General features: G+C 38.5%; 1 protein-coding gene across 3 annotated transcripts in view; it reads right to left on the bottom strand.

Moving 5' to 3' along the window:
- FES (FES proto-oncogene, tyrosine kinase) overlaps positions 1–15,598 on the bottom strand; it is a 117,871-nt gene that overhangs the window by 63,199 nt on the left and 39,074 nt on the right. For 2 of the 3 annotated variants that reach the window (XM_072402757.1, XM_072402756.1), the window contains exons 3-6: positions 9,760–9,933; positions 7,792–7,888; positions 4,740–4,923; positions 1,316–1,453 (exon numbers count right to left, since the gene is read on the bottom strand). In XM_072402757.1, coding sequence (XP_072258858.1) covers positions 1,316–1,453; positions 4,740–4,923; positions 7,792–7,888; positions 9,760–9,933 — 593 coding nt within the window. Of the gene's footprint in view, positions 1–1,315; positions 1,454–4,739; positions 4,924–7,791; positions 7,889–9,759; positions 9,962–15,598 lie in introns of all 3 variants that reach the window. The other variant, XM_072402758.1, reaches the window with a different exon arrangement.

Below are 15,598 nucleotides of genomic sequence, written 5' to 3' on the forward strand. Positions count from 1 at the left end.
CAGGTAGGAATATTTGTTCTTTATATCTAACTGTGACACAGCTGCGAAAAAAATGTAAATCTTTTTTTTAGCCTGGTGTAAGTTCCTGTGTGATACAGTGACCTCAATTCAACAAATAAATGTGAGAAGAGACTTAAAGACGACTTCCATCCTTTCTTCAATATAGCACTGTTGTACCAGCTCCTTTCCTGGGCCGTCGCAATCAAAACAGGATTGAAGCACAAAGCCTCCCAGGATATCGAGATCAGGGCATGCGCAGATGGAGCAGCCAAGAGCCTCCTGGGATGTGTGATGCAGGTATCCCGGGAGACTTTGTGCTCCCATTCATCAATGTAAAAAAAATTGCCGATCTCAGGCATGTGCAGTGAGATCGCCAATTTTTTTCCCAATCCACATCTGCCGATCTTGCATCAGTGTGAGATTGGGTAACACAGGAAGAAGAACCCAGAAGAAGAGAGGAGAAGATGTCGGCGCCCAATACCAGGACAACGCAGAACCCAATGAAAAAAATGAAAAAATTCCGGATGGATAGACTGATCTGCGGGGTTAAAGATAAGTGTTTTTTTTTTTTTATTTTCTTTGGGTTTAGTTCTACTTTAAGCAGTCATTATATCATTTATGTAGCCATAATTTAAAGTGGACCTAAACTCAAAGTTTTTACTTTACATAAAAGGGTAACCAATCTACATGCATGCCGGGAGGCTCCCGGGAGGCATGCCCGAGATTGGCTCTCTTTTTGTTCCCCTTTACAGCAGGTTGGGTCACCCGATCTTGCACCTGCATAGTGAGAGATCGGGCGACGTAGCCAGAAGAAGGAAGAGGAAGACTGAAGATGGCACCGACTGGCGCTCCCTCCACACAGGGATGAAGAAGAATTCCAGGATGGTGTGGGACCCGACCGATGAAATGTCCAGCGCGATTGAGGGATATCCAGGATTAAAGGTAAGTGTGATTTTTTATTTTTCGGTTTAGTTCTGCTTTAAAGTGAGCCTATCACTGAGAGATGATGGAAGTCACCATTACTGAACTCATTATAAGAATGCTAATTATTTAATTGTAAAGCTGATCATTTGGGTTCAGTGGTCCCAGTCACACCTGACACAAACATGCAGATAACTGGGTGACAAATTGTGCTGCATATAGCTGAACTCCTGAGCTGCATCCCCATTCTGGGTCAGCAATTCAAAAAGTAATAAATTCCGAGGATCAGAACTCCAACCAGGCAAACTGTATATTATAGAACTGGGTCAGCAATAGCAGAATATATCTCTCAGTGAAAGATTCACTTTACGCATGCCACATTCCAGCTGCGTACCTGTTCATCTGGATGAAGTATTCATATTCCTTGTTAGGGTTGATACATGAAATGGCATTAATTATTTCTCGGTGAACAGCCGCTATTTCCTCTTGCACCAGGCTTGTTATTTCGTAGTATTCTTGCATAATGTTTTTTCTGCAGAGAAACAGACAAAGACAGTGAAAAGTTTTGTATCACTCTGTATATACCCCCGGAGCTTTATTCCACATCCAGGTTACAATCTAGGTTTTTTGTGCTAATATAGACACCTATTACTGAACAGAAGTTATTTTCTGGTATATTCAAAGGGAGCCACAATTCTCTTATTTTATTGATATGTAGAAAAATAACTTACTGGTATTTTTTCTGGCATCTTCCTCCAAATAGGGGCCCGTAATGGATAAGGTGCCCTTAGGTGTCCAAATTCTTTATGGCCCATGTACAAGGTGTTGTGTGCATGCCTAAACACATGTCAAAGACGTGTCTTCTTTTTTGTTCTTAATCATTCTTCCATCTCATGGTCTCATACTTCACTATTATTCTAACTTCCTGCTAACTGACCTTTGCCTATTACACAAGCTCCAGGTATGAGACCAGCATTGGCCTTATGTTCTTAGAGTAAGTTTCCTGGATAGGAATTGTTTAAAATCCTGCTAAAGGCTTGGAGCAAATTCCATCTGCATGGATAGAGATTCTTACAATTACAGAGAAGTAAAGCTTCTTTGCATGCACTTGCATTTCCCTTAAATAGCATAATACGCTGTAGTCAAATTAATAGTTTCCCTTAAATGTAACACAAAGCAAAACACATTTTACTTTTGTTTTGCATTAGTTTTGCATGTATTTTCTACCTGAAAGCTCATGTAAAATATAAACTTTTGTGCATTAAATAGTGCACTAATGAAATGAAATTGCATTTCAGTATATTTTAGTGCATTGTATATGCATTAATATTGGATATAAAATGTATTTTTACCAAACTGCACCGAGAAAATGCACAGGACTGCAGGGATTGGTCCTGGATGGGATATATATTTCCCCAGGGTATAGAGCATGGGCTCTTTAAAACCAGGTTGTCCAGAATAGTGGAGGCAACTCTGTTAGGATTGCTGTGCTTTAGCAAATTTCAGGGCCCTAGACTCTGGGAAAAGTCTCTGGAGTCTGTGCTATTGGCAAAGGGAAGCTGTTGGTGGCTGTTCATCTATTCTGATTTGATTTATGGACGTTGCATCCACCTGTGCCCAGCTCATGTAAGCTAAATTTGTGTTTTATGCTGAAGAAAGCTGTTTTGTTTGGAAGCCAAATAGAGACTTTTACGTTGAACAAACTACACCTTGTGCTAGTCATATTCAGCTGGACTTACTTCTGTGATGATTAATATATTTTGTAGCCTTCCAAGCTGCTTTTTCAGTTCCATCCATGTATGAAAATACCCCCGCATTTTTATCCATATAGCAGTTACACCTTTATTCAACCACTATAGAAAGTGACTTTGCAGATATTGATTGTCTGAGATTAGAAGGTGTGAATTTAGAATAATCCCATCCTTGGTGTCAGGAAGTCTGCATAGGTGTTACAACTTCAAATTACAGGTAGTCCCCAAGTTAAGGACATCTAACATACGAAGACTCCTAGATACGAACGGGGGCTTCCCTGCTTGCTCGTGTGCAGGACGGAGGCTTGTTTGCAAGACTTGCAGAAATCTTTTGCTAAACACAGCTGAGGTTGTGGGTGATCTTAGAAGTGGAGCTGGTCTGTAACATCTTGTAACTATTTAATTACCAAGACAAACTCTGCAGTTGTATCAAAGCACAGCTTGCTCCAGAAGTTAATGAATGTCTAGGCTCCATAAAGTTTATTTGTTTTTGTTTTTTTTTTGTTGCACACAGTGAGGATTTTATACAGTAACTGACACAATTCTGCCTAATAATATGATGAGACAAACATCTGTCCTAATTGCATTTATTAAAATAATGTACCCGTTCTGACTTACAAACAAATTCAACTTAAGAACAAACCTACAGTTCCTATCCCTTATGTAACCCGGGGACTACCTGTATATGGTTTAAGGTGACAAACCTTGTCAAAATGCTGGTGTGGAGCTTTTGCAAGGACTTTATAGATAGAAGACAGATGGTGTTAAGAGAAGATTGTTTCAATTTGACTTAGATGGTCTATTTTACCCAACTTGCAAATTGGTTTTCCTTTCTATACAAAATATGAAACTCATTATCCTGTAAAATGTCCCTTTTACTGCTGGAAAAAGTGTGCACTGGTAGAAATGAAGAGGCATAAAAGATAAAACACCTTAAACATTACAAAAACAGGTCCAGTTAAAGGTGACTACTACTAGACACACCAAACAAGAATTTTGAAAAATATAATATAGTACCCAGTGATGTGAAGAGATTCATAAATTATAATGGTAACTGTATTTCATCCACTTTAGGTGCAATGTAGTGTAAATAGGACTATGCAGTGTCTATGCATTTCTTTGCAGAATGGACATACAATGTATGCTCGGGCCTGTTGGTAACCTTCTTTGCCCATTTTTTGGGCCAGGCTGCCAGGATGATTGATCTTCTGCACACATAACTGAGTTATCAAGATGGCTGCAGATCTGGATCCTGCGCCTCTGATGGAGTGAGGACAGGTGAGACAGGTGAGTGATCAGGCAGGTAAGGTTATTTTTTTGACAAAGGGACATCACAGGACCTGTCTGGTCCTATATTTTAACTTTAGTTCCATTTTAATGCCAGTATTTTTAATATCTTCCAAGAATCATCACATTGAGCTAATCTAAACATGAAACAGTATTATCAAAAAAAGACGAGATCTGTCCTACGTTACAGAGACAGAACATGACAAATGTCCGCACATTGATTAGAGAACAGAGATTTTAGCTGTAAGGAAATGCTAGATTAAGTGAAAGAGTACCCTACCAAACCTCCAGGTTCTTAATGTTGGTGACAACCCCAAAATATCAAGTAGTGACCAAGACAGGCTCTGAACGCTCAACACTGCAGGCCTTCGACTGTCAGACTCTGCATACCACTGTTGGATAGTCTTGGCAACATTGGACCAGACTATGAGAATATGTTTATCATTCTTATCTGTGAGGTATCCCTTAGTGCACTCTTTTACCAATCACACCATATAACATTCTGCACAAGTCCCGTGAGGAAGCCATCTGGCGAAACACGTCGGTTTAAGAGACGTTTCACTAATTGTGCTCAACTCCTAAGATTAGGATCCTCTATATATGAAATTGTGAATAGGAACGACCTTATTTACGTTATCTATCTATGTTTCAAGATTAAATGTCTTTTATGCTTGACTTGAATGTAACTTTTAGGTGCCAAAAAAACCCATGCTTTTTTTTTGTCTTTTTTCTCACTGTAAGGAAATGCTCTTAGATGGTTTTGTCTTGGCTTCCACTTACAGGATTGTTACCATCCTCTCATGAAGGCACTGCAAGGATTCATGCAGGTTAGGCAGGCTCAGGGTAAAGTGCTGCTCGTGGTGGAGTTTGGCTGCCTTGACGGCCAGAATATATTGATTGTGGAGTGTGTGCAGCTTCCAGGTGTTCTTCACGTATTTCTCCTTTGCTTTGTCACGATCCTTATCTGCAAAAGACCAAATTATATTAGAACAATCTAGACATTTTTGAATAGCACATAGCAGTCAAGATTGATTTTTAAAGAACATAAAGCCTTATCAACTAACAAAAATTCACCAGACGGGAAGTAAGGTAAAATCTGTTGCAAGGACACTGACAGATAAAAGGGGTTCTAGCCTTCTGCTATACTACTACTACCAAAAAAGTGTTGACTGGTTCAAATTCAGGCTTAGTCCTGCCTGCTCTTAAAAACAACTTACATCTTACAAGCTAAATACATAACTTTCATAACATCACTTACTTATAATAAACTATGCAATGTTACATATTAAACCCAATTTAAAAGATGAACTCGAAAAAAAGTGACCAAAATCTGGGCCTCCTGGAAAGCCCACTATCCTCCTGGAACACCAAGTAACCTACTTATTATATATTCCTTGTCGACATTCCCAACAGCCATTTCCTCACTCCCAACCCTCCTTCCCCTTTTTCCCCTCTCTCCTTTTTCTTCTCTTCTTTCTTCTCTTTCTTTTCTTCTCTTATCTGTCCCTGGCCTCCTTCAAGGCCATGATAATCCAATCCACTTATATTACTTGTCAAGACCCCCAGCTCCATTTTCCTCCCTCGCAACCCCCTTCACTTCTGTTTACTTCCCATTTCTCTGGTTTACTCTTCTTTCTTCTCTCTCTTTCTCTTTTTCCCACTTTTTACTCCTTTTCTTCACTCTTATCCACTCCCTTCTCCCTTTCTGGAGACTAACTGCATGTTTATTGGGAAAGGTGAAATCAACAGTTCATCATGTGGACTAACAAAAAGTTGGTTTGCTATTATCAAGAACACATGTGACAGTTGACCTGTCTGCTAAGATGATCAACAAAACTTTTGAAATACTGAAAATTTCTTTAGCAACCTTGAAATGATTTCAACATCTCCAACTATTAGACTTAAAGACGGTCATGGTTTTAAACAGCTGAGATTTATCATTTGATTCTTGTTGTCAGTCTCATAAATTCCTGAGAAAGCTGAATAGTGAAACAATTTGTACAGTATTTATGTGGTTGTATATTGATGAAAAATGTCATGGATATATCTAATGCTTTTAATGATTGGATACATTATGTTTTTATTGAATTGATGCCCGTAGAAGGTATCTTTTAAAGTCAGAATATGTGAACAAATATATATATTCCCTTCTGCACTCTTAGGGTCTCTTTTTCTCACTTCTCTTTTTCTGCACTCTTAGGGTCTATTTTTCCCACTTCCAGGACAATGCTGCAATATATATTTTTTTTGTAGCATTAGCTCCATTTTTTAAGTTACTGCAATGAATGTGCATATATAGCCACTCTACACTTTATTTACTTCATTCCCAACTGCCTCCTAGCTTTCCTTTATAGATATAGAAAGGTTTTCAATATGTTTAAATAAATGATAAATGTTATCTCTGGTCAGAGCATACTTCATTAATATTGCAATCCGAAAAGTTTGCAATACCATTGCAAGTTAATGCATTACCTATCGCTCCCACTTGGCAGTACTGCACAACTATTGTCCAGTTTACTATTGTATAGCTGGATTTATTACTGCACTTTGATGTTGCCCTTTAATTGTGGTCTTCTAAGTACCATGATAAATGTACAGAGAATTGTGATAAATTACCACTGATCATTTTCAAGTAAAATAGTTATCATGTATTTTCACCTCCTTCATGCCCTTCTTCTGTAAATCTTCACCATTTGGGGGCTAACAACATGCACGCTTCATACTGTCTAGGGGGAATACATTTGGGGGAGTCAGTAATGGAAAAGGATCTGGGGGTTCTGGTAGATCATAGACTTAATAACAGCATGCAATGCCAAGCTGCAATATCTAAAACTAGTAAAGTACTTTCTTATTTTAAAAGAGGAATAGACTGCAGAGATGGAGACATTATGCTGCCCCTGTACAAAGCATTGCTCAGACCACATCTGGAATATGCAGTCCAGTTTTGGGCACCAGTTCACAAAAAGGTCATTGTGGAATTGGAGAGAGTGCAGAGAAGGGCAACTAAACTAATAACAGGAATGGAGGAGCCCAGCTATGAGGAGAGATTAGATGAACTGAATCTATTCTCCCTTGAGAAGTGACGTATAAGGGGGGATATGATCACCCTGTATAAATATATAAACGGTCCATATAGAAAACTCTCTTCCCAATTATTCACTTTAGATCATTACAAAAAACAAGATCATTGCGTCTGGAGGAAAAGAAGTTTAAGCTCCAGATAAGGAAGGGATTCTTCACTGTAAGGGCTGTGAAAATGTGGAACCGGCTCCCTCAGGAAGAAGTTTCAGCAATTTTTTAGAATGTTATTCCAGGGGTTCCCCCATGTTAAAATGGCCAAGGAAGGAAGACTGATCTATTGCATCCTTAGTTATATATTTATCTGTCAGCCTGGACTTCAGAATAACATTTTATTAAATAATTTTTTATCACATTACTTTCATTAGTACAAAAAACTAAATTCTGTTAGAACAATGAGAAAAAAATACAGAAAACTCAAATCCTATGACAGATCAAACGGAATAAAGTAGAATGCTAAAGGTAATTAAACTGGTAAGTATTAAAGACAGAATTTGGGAATATAAAGTAGAATTATAAGGTGGAGTTTTTTTGACATCTGCACATAATCAAAGAGATGAAAGTAACATGCAAGATAAAAGAAATAAAAAAAAACTAGTATATTGTTATTCATCTGATCTAGGATTTTTGCTGTTACCATGACAATGTCCCTTACACAATATCGGGGTAAAAATGCCAATCAGAAAAGTATTATCGGGAGAACAATTAGTAAACCAAGCATAAAAGCGCAGTACCCATAATGCACTTTGCTCACCTTTACTTGCCTCTTGGTACTTTCTTTTGGCTTGTAAGGTATCTTTGACTTTAGTGCGATATTGACTCCTCAGATTTTCTATCTCCTGTTGAGTTGTCTAATGTGTAACAATACAGAAAAATGAAGACATAATGAATAAATACTGAAACACAGCAAAACTAACATGAAAAGAGTGAAATTTTGAACAGTTTATTGTGACTGCCTCGGACTAGCTACCTAATAAAAATGGAAGCACAGCATAAATTGGTATACAATGAGCATGATTTATTAAATCTCTCCAAGGTAGACTATGATGAGATAACCTGGGTGATCCAGCAAACCCATAAAGATTTCTTAAAATCATTTACTATTATTTGGTAAATGTTTTAATGTCTGGACCAGATCCATCCAGGTTCACTGGATCACCCAAGTTCAGCCATGATAGTCTATCTTCTCCAGTCTTTGATAAATCAGGCCCAATGCTGATAGATACTCAACAATATATAACAGTTGATTTTTTGTCATTCCTTTCCAGTCTTGTCATTCAGCTTACCCTTGCTAGCCTGTTTGCTGACCACCATTGTTGCTTGGTCAAGGACCCGCCCACAACTTGATGATTGGACAGTCAAGGAACAGCAGTACACTGATGATGTCACTCCTGTGCTCTCTACTCATTTAGGTTTGCAGTGTTGAAGTTGATAACTCCATAGAGCTCTGACTGGCTAAAGCCGTTTATGCATTATGGGGTCGATTTATAAATCAGTGAATTCGACATTCAGTGAAGAATCTTCAAGTTCAGTGTGTTTCATTGTCAGTAATTGATTATCTAATGGGTAATGTTTCAGTGAATTTAAGATTCACTGCTTTATAAATTACCCTCCATTTGATGTTTATTTAACATTACTTGGTACAAATCCAAAAAAAAAAAAAAAATAGAATTAAAAGAAACTCAAAGGAAACACCCAAAAAAAAAAAAAAAAATTACATCAAAATGTAGGTGTAAGCCAATGGCAGATCAGTATCAGGCACTAATTGAGCCATGGATGGGATAAACAATTAAGGGGAAGATAAGGGAAGGGTAGGGGATACCATACCCCAAATAAACACTTATGGGATATTTGAATTGATTAGATCAGTCCTTGTCAAGCAGAGTTACCCCAAACGTTCCGGTGAGTTCCTTGAGCAATGAGCAATTTGTACCTCTCAGGTCGGTTTAAGTGACACTAATGATCTTTTTGGGTATCTATAAGGGTGACATTCTCTTATATTCTGGTCAGCAATATAAGAGATATTCCTCCCACTGACCACCATATTTGTATACTCTGAGCTGTGGATATAGTTAATACAGACAGGGTTCCCTGAGACCAGAAAGTTATTTTAAGGGTTCCACCATGTAAAAAAGTTTGCAAAAGGCTGGTTTAGATGATTGAATGGATCAGAAATTGTATTTATTAATTTCTGGGTACATTTATTACTTAGGAAGGGCTTATATATATATATATATATATATATATATATATTATACTGAAATCAAAAAATCTTTAAGTATCATACCTAATTTCTAATTATTTAACAGTAAAACTTCATGTGTGATTGAAGATCCACTAGATCCAATACTGGAAAATGGATTTTACATGAAATACTTTTGCAGGAATCAGTTTGCTGGGATTGTAATTACTATTGTGATATCCATGGCCATGGGAGGGGGGGATGTATACTGTATGTCGGGCCTTAGAGGCAGACTCTTCATTCCTCTTAATATGTCGTGACTACATACCAGAATCACACGTGTTTTTGTAACATGCCTTAGTTTAGCTTTAAGACACAAAATGGAATGCATTTTGTTATTTTCATGATGGGAACTGAGATGGTGCCAATATAATAAACCATGTGCCACTCTAATAATCGTTCTATGGAAAGTAAGGACAGCCATAAAACTGTAATAATGATTCCAGTAAATCAACTTTCCAAGCACATGAAATACATCACCTTCACATAATCCTGGTTGAGAAGCTGCCACTGTTCCGTATATGACTTTTTCAGCTGTTGTTTTTCCCGGATGAGATCAGAGAGCTTCTTCAAGGGTCCAGAATGCAAAGTGTCTGAATGATTCCGTAACAAGTGACTCAGGTTGTCTGTCTGGGTGACCATTGTGGACCAGGACTGAGAAAGGGAAAACAGAAAGGAAAAGCTGAGAAAATGGAGAAATATAATGTAATGTTAGCATAAGTAATATGGTATTCCCCTCTCACATTCCAAATCTCCTCCTGACATATTTCTAACCGTGATTACACTGTTGTTCGCCCCCCATGGACGTTGTCTTGGTGTTATCTTCGATTCTGCCCTCTCATTTACCCCCCATATTCAGAACATTTCCAGGTACTGTTACTTTCACCTGCAAAACATCCGCCCCTACCTGTCCCCAGAGACCATCAAACTCCTTGTACGGTCGGTAATTGGTGTGGTGATAGTATGCAAAACTTTTAGCATTCCCATGGTGGTGGAGTTGTGCCTGGAAGTTTGGTATAGCAATGAAAGGCGCCAATCCCTAGTTGGTGTGATTAAGGATGGTGTGCCTTCAATGACCTGCAAACCAATGGGGTGATGTTGTAAGGTTATAATGTTAATGTTTGGATAATATGTGAGAATCATTGAACTGTAATTCTCTACTAAACTGCCAAGAGGCCATTTGCACCATACCCTAGGTGTCCTTATTGGGTTAAAAGGGGTGATGGCACCGGTGGGGGACTCTGACCTGCCGCAGTCAAGAATCACTTACCTAGCAGTGCTCTATTCCCTACAGTCCCTACCTAGAAATCTCTGACAAGACAAAATTAATATTATTATTATACAGTATTTATATAGCACCATCATATTACACAGCACTGTACAAAGTCCATAGTCATGACACTAACTGTCCCTCAAAGGGGCTCATAATCTAATGTCCCTACCAAAGTCATATGTCATTAATGTAGTCTAAGGTCAATTGTTAGGGAGAAGCCAATTAACCTCATTGCATGTTTTTGGGATGTAGGAGGAAGCCAGAGTACCCGGAGGAGACCCACGCAGACATGGGGAGAACCTGCAAACTCCATGCAGATAATGTCCTGGCTGGGAATCAAACCTGGAACCTAGCGCTGCAAAAGCAGGAGTGCTAACCCCTAGGCCACCTTGCTGCCCATTAAAATATATTAATACATTCCACTTAACTTGTCTATTGTCTGGCAGGCCCTTGTAGTAAATGGTTATTGGTAGATTTAGGGAAGATTGGTCAGGCGTTGCAGCATGTGAGGCCACAAACTGCAGTACAAGCACCTTCACCAGACATTCTATTGCATCTGAGTTTTAGCTACATTATACTATCATTATGTCACTTTTATGAATATGGCTTGGCTACTCGGCACTACACATGACCCCAAATTCTGCACCGGGTCAGCAGTACTGACAGTGGAACAAACGTTGTAATAGGCTGTCATTAAATAGTTCACTTTCTCTGACTTCATTATTCTGAGTAAACCATTGGTCATGTACAGAAATGTGTGCTGGGTGCTCTATAAGCCAAGAAAAGTTGTTAGCCACAGCCGTGTGTTAATCATTCCTAATGCTGGCTCACATTCTAGCTCTATAAATCATATCAGCACAATTCCTCTTCCTGGTCCTTGCCACAAAACTGTTCAGTTAGAATTCATTCACATTCACATCCAGACTGGTTCAGGGTTCCTTCTGCTAAAACCAAGTCATTCGCTTTTCATGCTTTAAAGGTATGTCAAAGCATCACTTCTGGTTCTGATACAACTCATTATTTGTCATCCGCTGATAAGGTCAGGAGCTTCAATTCACTAAGATGTAATGACCTGTATCTGTTTCTGCAACAAATTCTAAAAATTATAGTTACATTATTATTACACAGCACTGATATGTTACACGGCGCAGCGCAGTAGTCACATTACTACCTAGAGAACCTGCAAACCCCATGCAGATAGTGTCCTGGCTGAGATTCCAACCTGTGACCTAGCGCTGCAAGAGTGCTAACCACTGAGCCATCGTACTGCACATGGCTCAATTATTGTTACGACAAATGACACATGCTCCATTGCTCCATAGTGCGGCCCTATGATCCTCTTTAAGATCAATAATTAATCTATCTGAGGTTCAGTACTGATGGTGCTGCCTGATATAAATTATTGAACATCACATATCACCTGTCCAAGCTGCAAGTATGCAAAATGCATCTATAGCAAAATGTTACAATAAAAGAATATAAGATCTGTTAAAGACCTAGATCTACAGGCTACATTTATAAATGAGGTGCTAGCTCTTATTTAATAAGGCAAGACAGAGGTAGCCAGCATATTTATCTTAGTTTGGCTTGGGTCAGTCTACACAAAAGTAATATTTTATTTACTGGGCTAGGTTAACCCATGACTCCCTATATGTTTTTGAAACTCTAACAATGTGCAGCCATAATCCTTGCTAGGACAATATCCGCATGGAGTTTGCAGGTACTACAGCGATGGGTAATATGTCGGCGCTATATAAATACTGTGTAATAAAAATAATAATTCCGTACTCTGTTCTTGAACATCGAAGGTTATGTTCAGATTAGCACAAGGCACAAATCTTCTGATGCTCCTGGCGATTGGCACCTTGCCATCTGCTCGGCCACCCACACCGCTCTTAAAGAGCTAGCATTTGAATGAAGTTCACCAGAGCCTACAATTCTGAACCACATACTGTCATCCCATTCATTCTCAGCAGTGGTAACCATGCCGTGTGCTCAAAACCAATCTGAACATAGCCTAAACATTTTGGAGTTGTGCATCCTCTATTATATGAAATAAATAAAAATCTAATGGGGGAGTAGGAACTTTTCAGAGTCACAGCAGATTTAAGACCCAGAAAGTGAAGCAAAAGGATTTCAACGGTCTCCTTGAGATATAAGACCGAGTAGTTTATTTCTCTGTTGTACAGTTGAACAGTATATGAACAGTATAGTAACAAGGTGATGCGTAGCCGGAGAAAGCCAAACATGACGCGTTTCGCCCAAACGAAGGCTTCTTGAGGTGTAGCTGTGTGTCTGATAAAGCAGTTGTAAATATAACAACAAGTATCAGTCCCAATTGGGAAACACTCCTAGTAGATCACACCTGCCTGGAATACCTTTTATGTTAAGTACTCAAGTAACCCACTAGGAGTGTTTCCCGATTGGGACCTATACTTGTCATATTTACAACTGCTATATCAGACGCACAGCTTCACCTCAAGAAGCCCTCGTTCAGGCAAAATGCGTCATGTTTGGCTTTTTCCGGCTATGCATCACCTCGTTACTATACTGTTCATTGTAGTCAATATACTGAACTTTCTACATTCATGTCATGGGTTACCTTTGTCTAGTACAAATAGGATGGCAAGTTTCCCACTCTGTGCCATCTAAATTCATGTTATTATGTACATTTGCACTACTGTGATTATGTATTCTATGAGTGTTATCACTGAATACAATTAGCACTATTGCCTAAAAAAAAAACCCACGTGTCCATTTTGTTTTTTGCTTATATTTATTCTAACATTTACCATCCTCTGAGCTTTCTGAAATGAGACAGAGGGATGGCTTTTAGCAGAAATTTCATAGCAATAGGTCACGTCCCCTTTACATGGACCATTGTGAGTGAATAAACCAAAAATGCACAGTTAGAGCCACACATTTTCACCATTACTTTTCTAATATACTAACTTTGAAAATGAAAAAAAAGCATTGATAAAAAAGCTGCAAGAAAGATTTAGATTGTAGAACTATTATACTGGTTGAGAATGTATTTTATAGAGTCTAAAGATCTAATAAACTAAAGGAAGGAGAAAGAAAGAGATGACTCTGGGATAGAAAAAGCCGCATCAGATGCGAAACGCGTTGATGAAATCATTCTTAGGCCTCTTTTTCATTATTGGAAAGTGTGATTGCCATGCGTTATACCGCAACACATGGCACCACAAAGCACCTGCATGATTGTCTATAGTGATGGTAACCCAAACATTACACTAAATGGGGCAGCATACAAATAAGCACAATTATACAAGCAACAGTGTGTTGTAAAAAACATATCAGTGCAATGCATAAGTGGGAACAACAGACATTACTTTCCATGCATGATGTGCTTGCATATCACATACTTTATAAAGTGCAGTAAATTACATCCCACATATTGGCAACAAGGCCTTGTACTCAATACTGTTTGACCTTTTATTGTTCAATTTGAATAAAGTATTTGTTAAAATGTACCTAAACTCAGAATTTTCACTTTACATAGGTAAACTTTAGACTTTTTGGGTGCAGCGCCACCACCCAATTCTTGATCGCCTAGGCAATCAAGAACGAATGGGAGCGCAAAGCCTCCCGAGATACCTAGGTCACGCTTTCCTGGAGGCTCTTGGGTGCACAGGTGCAAGTGCAGAAGGAGCCTTTTCATCAAAAGGGGAAAAAAAAGCCAATCTCATGCATTGGCAGTGAGATCGGCGAGTTTTTTTCCCCAACTACGTGACCCGATCTGGCCCATGGGTCGGGTGATGTAGCAAGAAGAACCCGGAAGTGGAGAAGATGGCGGCACCTGGAGCCCGAAGACGGATACCGGGGTGACGCAGGACCCGAAGGAATGGACCTCCGGTCCACACAACTGCGCTGCAGGATTGAAAGTAAGTGTATTTTTTGTTTGTTTTGGCCATTTTTAAGTTTAATTCCTCTTTAAGTTTTACCCTAATGCTTTAATAAACCTTTCACATTTATATTTAACTTGTGATCAACAAACCTTTATCCTGCATTGAGATCAGTGCCAAAAAGCCCCCTTCCTGTGTTAAAACCAAAACAGCACTGAGATCACTAAATTAACTATTTCAATCACTTGCAATGTATTATCTCAAACATTTGTTTAAAAGTGTGGATGCACAATTCTGGAGAAACCCAGCAACAGAAATAATAGGTAAGGGTGCAATGGATGCCAACCAGAGTCAGTCACTCGGTTTAAATAACTGTTTAAATAAAATGCTGACAATGAGCACTTTCATCTAAGTTTCCAAACTAAGTTATATCTTAGTTTAGTACAATACAAAACAATATGGTTAGAGGAAATACTGGCGTAAACTATAGAAAATTGAATCTTCATTCAAAAGGCCCCAGGGCAACATTAACTTTGCACTTAGTTTTTCAGGAAGTAATATAATACATATTGCACTGTCCATATGAAATTATATAAATGAGATTTAGTGATGATTCTATGTTGACTCACTCCAAGATTAAATGAGTTTATGAGTCAGAAATCACTGGCAGTGCACTGACTGTACTCCCTAAAACATCACTTTTAAAAAGCACAGTTTGCTAATGTTCTGAACTGGTCAGGCTTTTGAAAGATGAAATATATTGGTTTGTGTTTTCTGATCACACAATTGTTTGCTTCTTACGATAGAAGAAAGGTGCTGCTTAGAGGTAAAGTTCAAGCGGAAAAAAAGAATCAGTAAAAGTCTGAAGAACGGGATGGGAATATGGAAATGGTTCAGAAAGAATCAGAATCACACATAAAACTGGCTGAAGTCAAATCCAATAGTCACATTATGGACTATTACTTTATTGAATGATTAATACAGCTACACTTACAACTAATTTTAAACAGATGTGGTAGAAGAACGTTTCTCAAGAAAATGTTAATGCGCTGTGATAATGTATTGGCTGACCTTGGAGCAAACCTGGGGTAAAGCAAAGGGATTATAAATTTATCTGCCATTAAAGTGTACCTAAACTCAGAATTTTTACTTTAAGAGTATATATTTTATATATATATAT

This window comes from Pyxicephalus adspersus, chromosome 2 (genome assembly GCF_032062135.1).
Source record: "Pyxicephalus adspersus chromosome 2, UCB_Pads_2.0, whole genome shotgun sequence".
Classification (NCBI taxonomy): domain Eukaryota; kingdom Metazoa; phylum Chordata; class Amphibia; order Anura; family Pyxicephalidae; genus Pyxicephalus; species Pyxicephalus adspersus.